This window comes from Argentina anserina, chromosome 3 (genome assembly GCF_933775445.1).
Source record: "Argentina anserina chromosome 3, drPotAnse1.1, whole genome shotgun sequence".
Classification (NCBI taxonomy): Eukaryota; Viridiplantae; Streptophyta; class Magnoliopsida; order Rosales; family Rosaceae; genus Argentina; species Argentina anserina.
The window spans coordinates 5996085-6008958 of NC_065874.1; the positions used below are offsets into that span (position 1 = coordinate 5996085).

The 12874-nt window shown below is 37.6% G+C and overlaps 1 protein-coding gene across 1 annotated transcript; it reads left to right on the forward strand.

Moving 5' to 3' along the window:
• The first annotated feature begins 9842 nt into the window (after window positions 1-9842).
• Window positions 9843-11693, forward strand: LOC126787773 (berberine bridge enzyme-like 8). The gene has a single exon (XM_050513672.1). It carries the CDS (start codon window positions 9877-9879, stop codon window positions 11488-11490), a length of 1614 nt encoding a protein of 537 aa, XP_050369629.1. The 5' UTR covers window positions 9843-9876; the 3' UTR covers window positions 11491-11693.
• The last annotated feature ends 1181 nt before the right edge of the window (window positions 11694-12874 follow it).

Genomic DNA, 12874 nt, shown 5'->3' on the forward strand with positions numbered 1-12874 from the left:
TGATTTGCTCAACAGGAGTTGATCTGAGTGCAACTCAGGATACCCTTTTATATTAAGAACCCAGTATAAGTGACAATGTCCTAACCCCTGCATTTGTTTCACAGCAACTGTGCTCTATGAACAGGAAGGCAGAAATAGGAAACAGGAAAGTGCAGCTGGACATAAAAACCATGCCACACAGACACAAATTAGAATTTCCCAACAGACCAGTTCAATTATATCACATACAAATGTGATATTTGCCATCAATATTTTCTCAATATTCATTACAGATCTGCCTTGTTTGGTATTAATCATTGCTCTAGAGTTACTCCTTGCTTTACTACCTGTTACTGAGTTATATGACTGCATTTTGCAAATCGAACATAGAAGTAGCACTATTATTCAAAGTCCATCAAAAGCACTCTTTTGTAGACTAAAGCCCAAAGAACATAAGAGGCAAGGAGAGAGACAGGTTCAGCATTCCGATATGTTAAAACTACATCGGCAACCCTTCGCAAAATAAAAAAGAAACTTCTACGTACGAAAAACAATGGAAATTCCCTCAACCAACAATTCAACAAGACTAAATAAGAAAAAGAAAAAACATTTCACAAACTGTCATACATGTGAACGAAACAAGGCCAACCCATCATAGAAGAGCTACATAAAATGAAGTTATTCAATATATGATATTATCAAACATCTACCAAGCAGGCCTTGTCATTATCAAAACAAAAACTCATTCATTAGCAACAGTTTCCAAAGATATGCTCAATTCCATCAGGGTCTGAATTGCAGAGAATGCCACACCTCTAATATCAGTAAATTGGTTATTTGAGCAGCTCAATTCCAGGTGCTCTAAGCTACGCATTTTGACTAAAAGCTGGATGCCAGTATCGGTGATTTCAAAGCAACGGTAAATGATCAATTTCTTGAGGGTTTGTGAGGTAGTCCCATTTGCCAAGAATCTCAATCCCACATCAGTAACCTCATCACAACTCTTTAACTCTAATGTGCTAACGGAAGATGACCCAATTGCTCTAAATGCATGGTCAGAGACTAGCTCATTTTCAATCAAATGCAAAGACTTCAAACTATGTGCGGATTGAAAAAGCGCATCAACTCCACCATTCCCATCGCCCTATCCCCTTCAAACAAAACCCTGGACAATTTAGAACATCCATTTGCCAAAGCTCTTAGACCTATCGCCCCCCAAATGACCATCACCTTTGAGATGTGTAGTTCCATAAAACCGCACCATGAAGGTCTTAAGTTTGGGACATGCTTGGGCTATGATTTCAAGTCGGGTGTCCGTCGGTAGATAATAGTCATAATACCATGATTGCTTATTTTGCCTCTTTCTTAGTTTTGTAAGCTCCCCTATTCTAAGATCGACTAATTTTGGGAATTTAGTGAGTGGAACCTGGGAGATCATGGGTCTGCTAACCTTAATCAGACCTGGCCCGTCGGTTGTGTCAAGTGTGCGGTACAAGGTCAAAAAATTTAGAAGGTTAAAAAAAATGTGTATCACTATGTAACAACTAGTTGTGTTGGTTTGAGTCTTGGATGGCGACCAGTTACATGAGTAGTTAACAAATAATTGAGTACTTACATCGCCAGTTACACAACATTGTGATGTACTTAGGTTGGTGAGGTACAATTTGGGGCGTTACATATACTCTGGAAATAATCAGACACATGACCAATAACTTTGTAGTTACAAAACTAGTTACATAAGTAGTGGTTAGTGACTTGAGAAGTTAGTAGTTACTTGACTAGTTGGGTGATTACATTAATTAACTTCAATTTCACTCATAAACTAGCCAATACTTGAAGTAACATTACAAGAACTTAACAACATATACTTGTAACAATTGGGTAACAGTTAAAATCTCAAAATCTCTATACTTTAAGTACTATGTTCCAGGGAAATCACTACGAAATGGTTGCCTTGGGCATATTGGCCGACATTTCCTCCACTCTTTTGTATCCCTCAACATCGCACCTACTGTATGTGTAATTTCTACATATTTACCAAATAGTTACTTAATACAAACACAGTTGTGAACATAGCTACAAAGACAGTTACAAGTTACAACACAGTTTTTTGTGTTATCATAGTTACACAGATAGTTACAAATTGGCTATATTAATTGTTGCTCCGTATCAAATCTCTTGAAACAAGAAAGATATTTAACGATCCATAGATGGAGTTCTCAGGAACCATCTCGAGCTTTTGTTTGAGATGATTGATGTCGATAGTCGTGAGCTTGTGTGAAAAGTTTGGAATTGGTAGTTAAGATAGATTTGAAGGCGGAGGCGCAAGGCATTATGCTTCAGTAGAACCATAGGCTTACCATAGCTAGGGTTGGGCGACTGCAGAGGATCTATCTTCTCCTTCAAGAAGTTGGGTTGCAGCTGCATCGACTTCATCGTATTCAATGAGAGAGAGAGAGAGAGAGAGAGAGAGAGAGAGAGAGAGAGAGAGAGAGAGAGAGAGAGAGAGAGAGAGAGAAGGGAGGGTGGTGTTCAATGGATGGGGTGGAGAGAGAGAATATGGAATTTTGAGAGATGGAGAGAGTTCAAAGTAAGTCCAGGTGCCCAATATAACTTTAATATTGACGACGACGACGAGGGGTGGTTGTACTTCTCCACCATGAGGAATCCTGGTCAGTGACGGCGGAGTTGGTGGTGGGGTGAGAAAGGGGGAGATGATTGGGTTTAGTAGAGTACTTTGTTAATTGAATATATGTGATATGAAATAGCTACTATAGTAGCACGCATGTAATTTTTTTTTATCTTTTGAGGGTAGTAATTTAGCATGACCCTTAACTATCATCAAGCTAGACTTAGTGCCCTGATTATAATTTAGGATATTCGAATGCCATGTGTTATCAATCCCCCTAAATTTTAATGAGGACATATATATGTATAATATAACATATTAATTATTTGGCGAGCTTTTACAGGCCGGGCTTATGCATGTTTTTGGTGGACTGAGCTGAGTTTCAAACCTTTAAACTAAGCTCAGCTCTCTACTCACGGAAGCGAACTTTCTCGCAGGCCGAACCGGGTAAAAGTTCATCGGTCTTGTGGGCCTTCATCAGCCCATCGGATCCATAGGCTAAATAATGAGGCCTAGATGACATGGTGACCTTATCAAAACAAATTTACAATCATTTAAACCAACACTCCACCGGAGGTTACCTATAAAATCTTTAAACTTGATAAGTGAACAACGTTACCTAATTAAGTCATCATTTTGGGGAGGCAAACAAACTGCGTAATCCAATTAAGGTAGCAATCAACTAATAATTTAGACAAAGACCTGGATAAATCATATGTATTCGAGTTTTTGAAGAAACGTATAACTCATTTGAGGTGAACCGTACCTCTTGTCTCACTAATTTTTTTTTTCTTTTCTTTATACTCAGTCAAAAACTCAATCAAATTGCAGTTCAAAGCTGTATAATGTAGACTACAATAGGAACACTTTGGAAGAGAAAGTGAAAATCGATTGCAACTGAGGATATACCCTAGCCTTCACATTGAAAAACCAGTATAGTTGACAACAGTTCAAACCCCCTACATTTTGTTCGACGACAACTACGATTTCACTTCTTGAAAGATAGTCAATAGATAGGATGTTTGTTTCCAATTAAATTACTTCATTCCGTCTCGGGAAGCCGCGTCTCTAAGGCTCTCAGTTCTCCCAGCTAAGAGTAGACGACGAGAATGGACGACGAGAATGGCACTTGTGCCCAGAAGTCATTAAAAGACCGTTCGCCAACTATCCATTGTTAGTCTACAATTTTATATGGCAACTTCACCACGCGGATAAACGTGCGCGCGTACCAGATATTCTCAACAAAACAAAAAAAGAATCTAAGGCGCAACTGTAAATTTTCATAGTTTGTAGTAAATATACATCATTTGCATAATTAAAAACGTCGCCGAAGTCCCATCAATATAAAGATGGCCGGAGGAAAAGGATGCTCTGGGCAGTCTGGTGTGTACGTGCTCGTTATTGTTGGCTTCACTTTTCTACAGTCATAGCCAAAAAATCTAGGGTTTATATGTCTTTGACCACAGACACGTACATACATGATACAGATACTTACGGAAATCAAAGAAATTAAAAGGAGTTCTAATTGTGGATTATGTCTGTTACTTGTAAACAAAACAAATCCAGAATCCTTTGGTGTTATCCTTCTAGACATGCATGCATGGTATGATTCCAAATGTCAAATTGATCGACTAAACCAAGTTTTTCAGCACTGACTAATTCGATTCGTTGCATGTCTTAGACAATTTTAATCAGACTTTTCCTTGTACAAATATTCAACAAGAGAAGAGGGTCAAAATTATATGAGAGACTGCTGCAGATAAGTTGCATGCACGTAAAAACTCAATTTTGGCCACAGACATTAGTAGCCATATATACCTTTGAAATTACTGCAAAGATCAGATCAAGTTGGAGAAAGAGATTATTGATGTACCCCTACGTTCATATTAGCATATATGATAGAGCTAGTTGAGGTCCATTTTGTCCAGCACCCTAAGTAAACATGGCTTAAGCTCTTATGTATGATATTTGCATACTTATTCGATCTCATTAGTGATGGAACCATAGACTTATGTCAGTGTGGGCAAAAAAATCGTCTTAATAATTTGCGTGAAGCACAATTTTTACTATACTATCCTTAAAATAGGTATGTTGAAATTTTTCATCAAAAGTGGTACAAATGGATGCAAAGCCGGATGCTTGAGGTTCTTAAAAAGTCAGAAAACGGAATATGAATTAAAGGACTCACGACAATTATAGTGGTGAGAACAATGAGTAAGCATGACTACTGAATCCATATATTATCACTTGATCTAGTGTGTATATATATATATATATATACAGCCCGTCTTGGCTGCGGAGGTCCGCACCAAGATTTTGGTGCGGATTTCCTTCTTTTTACCACTTTTTGATCAAATTTTCTCATCTCCACCGTCTAGTATCTAGATAATATTGTGTAGATCATCTCTGAAAAATTTCAGCCAATTTGGTAAACGTTAAAGCCTTCAAAATTGCGTTTTTATGTTAAAAATATGAACGGTAACGGTTCGATAGAATTCGGTCCGTCAATTTGTTATTCGATTTTGAGGGTCTTAACAATTACCAAATTGGCTGAAAAATTGCAGAGATGATCTACACAATATTATCTAGATACTAGACGGTGGAGATGAGAAAATTCGATCAAAAAGTGGTAAAAAGATGGAAATCCGCACCAAAATCATTAGTGCGGACTTCCGCATTTGAGAAAATCTGATATATATATATATATATATATACTTTATTAGTGTTTAGTGCAAACTGTGTTCATTTAATTACTCTAATATATGTCTAAGGCTCTCCTTATCTATTAAACTATGATTACAAATTAATAATAAAATACCATCTAATTGTCAATTGTCAAAAGATAAGTGGTGGCAACTCCCCCGCTTGGCCCCTTTTCCGCCTTTGGATCTCATATATATACAGTATAAACGTGCGTTATGTTGATACATAATCAACCTTTTCTTGATTTGATGCTATTTTGTCAACTTCTAGAAATTACGGCTCATTGCATGCTTCAGATTAGTCTTACGTGTAATATATGTATACGTCTGTTCGCAGTACGTCTTGCAGATAGATATCCATCTAGCTCCAGCAGTAACTCATTCTTTAGTCATCGATTGCTTTCAGATCCGATCCGAGGGTAGTACTAATGTACTATATACATATATAGAATACGTACCTATTAGTATTATATATAATGATTGGTTGAATTAGCTGGCACCATGAGATGGTATCATTGGTATGTATCTATAATAAAATAGATTATGCTAATTCGATATATGAAAGGAACAGTTAAATGTCTGGGCCTCACATTGCAGGGATTATATATAATTAACTATGAAATGGGAATGTTGTTCTATACTTCTACAGTATACAACTATATATACAACTGACGTGATACATATACTTAATTATCTGCCTAAATCTTTGATTTTAAAATATCGGAGGAAAGTATCAACGAGCTATAGTATACAGCAATGTTCTAAAAACGGTCTAGGCGACCGCCTAGGCGCTAGGAGGTCACCCACCGCCACGTTTTTTGTCTCGGCGGCCATCTGTGGCGTTTTGTGAATTAGGCGGTCCTAAGCGGCCGCCTATGCGGTCCTTGGCAGTTCTACGCGGTCTTAGGCGGCCACCTAGGTGGTCCTAGGTGGTTCTAAGCGGTTTTAGGCAACCTTATTCAGTCATAGGCGGCCCTATTCAGTCCTAGGCGGTCTAGGCAGCCATATTCAGTCATATGCGGTCTAATTGGCTCTATTTAGTCCTAGGCGGTCAACCATCATTTGACATTTAAAAAAAAAACTAAATGAGGCCGCAACTCTCACTATTTGTCTATTTTATGAAAACTAAATTTCATCAACAGAATAAGAGGAAATAAATATGAATAATAAGTTTGAGTCCGATAATGAATGAGTTAGGAAATAATTTAGAGAGAAATAAATTGAGATTTAGTATTATTGTATTATTTTCATTATTTATTTTTTCTTCAAATATTTTTATGGACTTTCTACTTAAGTTATGTGAATTTAGACTATTTTAAGTATTTTTAAAATTAATATTAAACATCATTATATTTTTTAAATCATTAAAATAGTTTAAATATATGTATAAAAATAAAAAAAAATTAATAATTCAAAACCGCCTAGACGCCGCCTAACCATCTAGACGCTAGGAGGTGGTTGTCCGTCCGTATACCGCCTAACGCTTTTTAGAACCTTGATATACAACGACTAATATATACTTCCAACTAAGTACGTGGATTGACTCTGACAGGCTGTATAAAGAGACTTTCCGGCCTGCTATCAATTAATGATTTTGAATATATGGTTAAACGTACTCCAAATCGATCATTCATCATCTTGGCGCATATAGACTTCAATTTAATCACATGCACTATTAGAGCTAGGGTTAGGTTTAGATATTATGCATTATTAGTCCAAAACAGGCAGCCAAAATCATGAAAAGGTTCAGGGAGGTTAGTAATGCAATTCATATATAGGACATTCAGAAAATTAGTTGTGTTAGTTTTTCTTTTTGGTGAATATAATATGTACGTGTCAACACTGTACCGAGAGAGAGCCTTCTTTGCTAGAATGGCGATAAATTATATCTGGGAATACTTGCTAGCTGTGTAATTTTATGGTCGAATACCCACAACTGACGATTCCATGATTGCTATGTAGTAATAAAAGTGTAAAAACACCCTTTCTGTTGTTACTTGTTAGTATATGACAAACATATATATATATATATATATATATATATTTACTAACGTTTGATTCTTGTCCCGTGATGTCCCTTCATGCCAGGTTGCCAACTTAGTTTTCTGGCACCTCGATCTAGCTAGAGACGATGAATGAACATTTAATTATTTAATTACTCTGATCTCTTTGTCAATTATAATTTTGTATGACCCTTGTAATTACTGTGTGCTCTTTTGAGCCAACTGTACGTGCATGTCCAATTAAGCGCCATGGCTACATAATTGCTTGGCATTCCCAGCTATAGTAAACATTATAATCATGCAAATAAGCATGTACTGTATAAGGTCCATGCATGACCAAACTACAGATCGATCAATATTACAATTACTAAATAACATCAGTAAAATGTTGCAATTAGGTATACACACCGAAGATCGGTGATTATTTAGGGCATATTAAGATAATATTTGAGTTAACTCAGAGCCAATATTAAAGTCCCACTATATTAATTGAGCGTCTAGCTAGGCATGGCAATGGGACAAGGTGAGATGGCTCACAATAGTGACAACACCATCCTCATTAATCCGTGATCATTCTCCACGCCTTAGTCCCACTCCAATTCCCAGGAAAATTATCTGGGATTTCCCGCCAGCTAATCCTCTACTCCCAATTTTCTATTTATTTACCTATACTTCACTAATTATTTGACATATGTCATCCACGTCATCTAAACTTGACAGCAACCTAACTCTGTTATGAGCAACAAAAATTCTTTTTATTTACAAACTATTAATATATATATATATATATAAAAAGAGTGATAAGAAAGTCTGGGTCGATCCCCAGATCAAATTGAAGGCCTTCTGTATGAGATCAAAAGAAAAGGTGCTTATGTTGATTTCATTCTTCAGGTTCATCATCTTTGTTCCCTCTAGTAATACTTCTCCTCAGACCTAAGGCAATTCTTGGAGTTCTGATTTATAGAGGTGTTCTTAGCAGAGTTCTTCCTCACAAATTCAGGTAATCCATGCATATCAAAATAAGATCAAAGAGAATACTTTGACCAAGATTTTCCTCTCTCATTATAATAACAACGACGAGTATAGAAACAGAAACCTACCACATGAATGACTCGGGATCATCCAATATCTCAATCCAAATTTTCGTCAGTGACTCTGGATACATCTCTCACCATGAAATTCAAAGAAACCCATTAATTATGATTTGGTTCTTTTAGGAATATGTCGAAGTCAATCAGAATTGATCGCGGTTTCTCGCTACCAACTAGATTGACCAGTCGGCCTTTAGGATATGATTTGATCTGGGTTTCTGTTCTTCTTAAGCGTAGAAAGTTAAAACAATTTTGTTGATAAACAATCAATATTTTCAATATATTCATCCAACTCCATTAAGTTGTTGTTAAGTTTATATGACATTGACAGACGGGTGCCAAAAAACTAATGGGTTACAGAGAAGGGAATAGAGAATTGGTTATAGACTACGTAGCACGGACACGAGTGTCCGTATTAGATACGATTTGATACGTAGACACGGCGTATATAATTTTTTATTAGACACGGATACGTGATGGACACGTTAATTAAATATTATTTTTAATATATATATATATATATATATTTATTAAAAAAATTATTTTATAAATTTGAAAGTATTTATAATTTTAGATGTATATATATGTCAAAGTGTGCATTAAAATGATGAAAACATAACTTGTTAGAATAACTAAGGACTTGATAAGTACCTTGGATAACCAATATTCGAATCTCACCACAAGTATTCTTATTTTTATTATGAGTTTTTCTCTTTATATATATTAAAGTGTGCATAAATATAATAAAAACTGAATCTGTTTGAATAGTTGAGGAGTTGTTGAGTGTCTTGGATGACCAAGGTTCGATTCTCACCATAAGCACTTTCACTTTTATTATGAGTTGGTGCGTGTCTGCGTGTCCAATTTGAATACTCGCATGTCTGGGCCGTATCCAAAATCAGTTCGCGTGTCCAACCGTATCCACGCGTGTCCGAACGTGTGCGTGTCCGTGTCAGACACGCAATACGGTACCATGAGCACGTGTTCGTGCTACTTAGGTTATAGATGATTAGCTGCCCCCATCCTATATCATTCGAGGTTATCTAGGGTTAAAGTACGTACGTGTGTATAGTTAGCGTATGTATATAATAATGTGTTTATCGATCACTTAGTTCGTTAGTAATTCTATTGCATACCGGTGAAAATGTTCTTTAATTAATTTGTACCTCGAAGTTTAAGTCAAATGACAAATAAAAATTCGTACGTAAAGAATGAAATTGTTAAATATATAACTATTGTACCCTGCTTTGAATTTTCAGCAAGTCAACACCAATGGGAGGCATGTTCATTTCATATTAAATTCATTCTTCAGACCTTTTTTTTTGTTTGAAAACTTCTTCAGACTTTTTTTGAATTAACAATGTTGTCTAAGTCAAACGCGTATGCCCTATAAATTCCCACCCATACACACATCAAAATACACAAATCAATCATAACATCTCCATAGAGGCATAATATCAAAAGAGCCGGAAATGGCAATTCGAAGGCTTTCGCAGCTTGTCTTACTCCTTCCTATTCTCTTAGTTCTCTCCGTTTCTGCTGGTACAGTCTCAGCTTCATCATCAACTCCTGAAGACTTTGTTTCATGTCTTCTAAGCCATGCTCTCCCTTCTCACCCAATCGGTCCAGCAATTTACACTCCCAACAATGCTTCTTACTCTTCCGTTTTGGAATCCTACATCCGAAACCTTCGTTTCAATGAATCATATACCCGAAAACCCTACCTTATCATCACCGCATTGCACGTATCGCATGTGCAACAAGCCATCCTTTGTGCTCAAAAACACAACTTACAAATGAAAATTAGAAGCGGAGGCCACGATTACGAGGGTGTGTCGTATGTGGCTGAAGTTCCATTCTTCATTCTTGACCTGTTCAATCTCCGGACCATCGACGTAGACATCACAAGCGAGACTGCCTGGGTGCAGGCCGGTGCCACTCTCGGTGAAGTTTACTACAGAATATACGAGAAAAGCAAAGTGCATGGATTTCCAGCCGGAGTTTGCCCCACAGTCGGAGTTGGAGGACACTTTAGCGGCGGTGGATATGGTAACATGATGAGAAAGTACGGGTTATCAGTTGACAACATCGTCGATGCACAAATAATCGATGTGCATGGAAGACTTCTTGATCGAAAATCGATGGGAGAAGACCTGTTTTGGGCCATCAACGGAGGCGGTGGAGCCAGCTTTGGAGTTGTGATCGCGTACAAGATAAATCTTGTACCCGTCCCGGAGACTGTTACTGTTTTCAGGGTAATAAGAACCTTGGAACAAAACGCAACCGACATTGTGTACCGGTGGCAATATGTCGCACATAAGCTTGACAATGACTTGTTCATCAGGCTCACCATGGATGTTGTCAATGCAACTGGCTCTCAAATTGGAGAAAAGACTCTGAGAGCTACATTCAACGCCTTGTTTCTGGGAGACTCAGCGAGACTACTCTCTGTGATGAACAAGAGTTTCCCTGAGCTGGGTTTGACGCAATCCGATTGCCAAGAAATGAGTTGGGTTGAATCCACGCTTTTCTGGACAAGCTTCCCGAACGGGAAAGCTCCTGAGGCTTTGCTTTCTAGAGTTCCTCAAGTACTTACCCATTTGAAGAGGAAATCGGACTACGTCAAGCAGCCAATTCCGAAAGCTGGTTTGAAATGGATTTTTCAGAAAATGATCGAGTTGCAGACACCCATGCTGACTTTTAATCCTTACGGCGGAAGAATGGCTGAGATTGCAGCAACTGCAAAGCCCTTTCCACATAGAGCTGGGAATCTCTGGAAGATTCAGTATGCAACTAACTGGGACGCCTCTGGGTCCGAGGCTGCAGAGAAATATATCGATTTGACGAGGAAGTTGTTTGAGTACATGACTCCTTTCGTTTCCAAGAACCCGAGGGAAGCCTTCTTCAACTATAAAGATCTTGACATTGGGATCAACCATAATGACAAGGGAAGCTATTTTGAGGGAAGAGTTTTCGGGGTCAAGTATTTCAAGGAAAATTTCGATAAATTGGTGCTTATTAAGACCAAGGTTGATCCAGGCAACTTCTTTAGAAATGAACAAAGTATCCCTACTCTTCCGTACTAGAGGAAATGGCTAGCTAACAGCAAGCTTGCATTCATGGGATGGTGATCGAAACAATAACGTTTTAGCTGTGTTGTTTGTTTAATTTGTAGTATATATCAAGATTAATCTGAGCTATTTGATTAATAGTTTCGGATGTATATAATCAATTTTATGCAGTATACCTTTTGTTTTAATAAACAATCAATAAATGTTAAATCAAAGTGTTGCTTCAATATTGTTGTTTTGGTAGCATAGTTCTTAAGTTGTACTACAGTGGGGATCGATCTATATCTTAATTCGCAGATATTTTCCGCAACAAAAAATTTACCAAAAATGGAGAAATTATCCTAATCTTAGCGTGCCATTACTTTTTTGACCATATATATATTGTGATTACCATTATATATAACCAATGTCATTGTCATCAAGAAACTGTCTAGACAGTTTTAAATTAAAAAAAAACAGATGGAGACGGAATCAAATCTTATCATTGAACTAATTTATTAAGAGAAAATTAGAATAAAACCTAAAAACAAGCTTTAAAAAGAAACCCACACTTATTTGTGTTTTAATCTATACTCGATCCAGGTAGGCAACATTCATTTTAGAGTGTTTGTACATATTTTGTGTCAATCTTTATGCCAGTTTTGTTATATAATCATAAAAATTTAAAAGTATGTGATTAATAACATAATTTACGCATTCATGTCAAATTTACATTGAAAGAACCTTTATATTTAGCCAAACTCTAAACAATACAATTGTTGATACAAACAATTCATTTCCTTTGAACCAATGCAAAGAGAAAGAAATTTAAATCGATATGTTTGTTGTGAACTCGTGTATCACACTATTACCTATGCATATCTGTGTTTATATTCTTTTTAGTATCTACTAATAAGGTATGTTATTTTTGAGATTGATTTCTTTTATCTTTTTTAATTGCAAGTATCGTTGTATTAGGTATGGGTCCGGTTCACTGATTCTCCCTCACTGATTCTCCCTCTCCCCTCTCGGCTTCACCACTGATCTCCCATCTCAGGGAGACGTGGTCCTCACCGCCGGCCTAGGAGGCACCGCACCACCCCCCGCAGGCAACCCCAAGGAGGACGCACCCTCTCGCGCCGCGCCGGAGCTCCACCAACATCTCCAAGTTACTGCGTTTCCTCCGCCGTGTCAAAGCCAAACTACGGTGGTCTCCAAGCTTGATTGAGGTGAGGGTTAGCATGATTAGGTTGTTGTGATGCATGATTGTCGATTTGTGGTTGATTGGTTGCGATTTGGAAGAGATTGGAGGAGGAGGGTTTTGGAGGAGATGCCGCCGCCTTAGGCGGCGCGTGTGAACGCATGGTGGTGCCTAGGCACGGTGTGATGCCGTGGGAAGGAAGAGGGGAGGAAGGAGAAG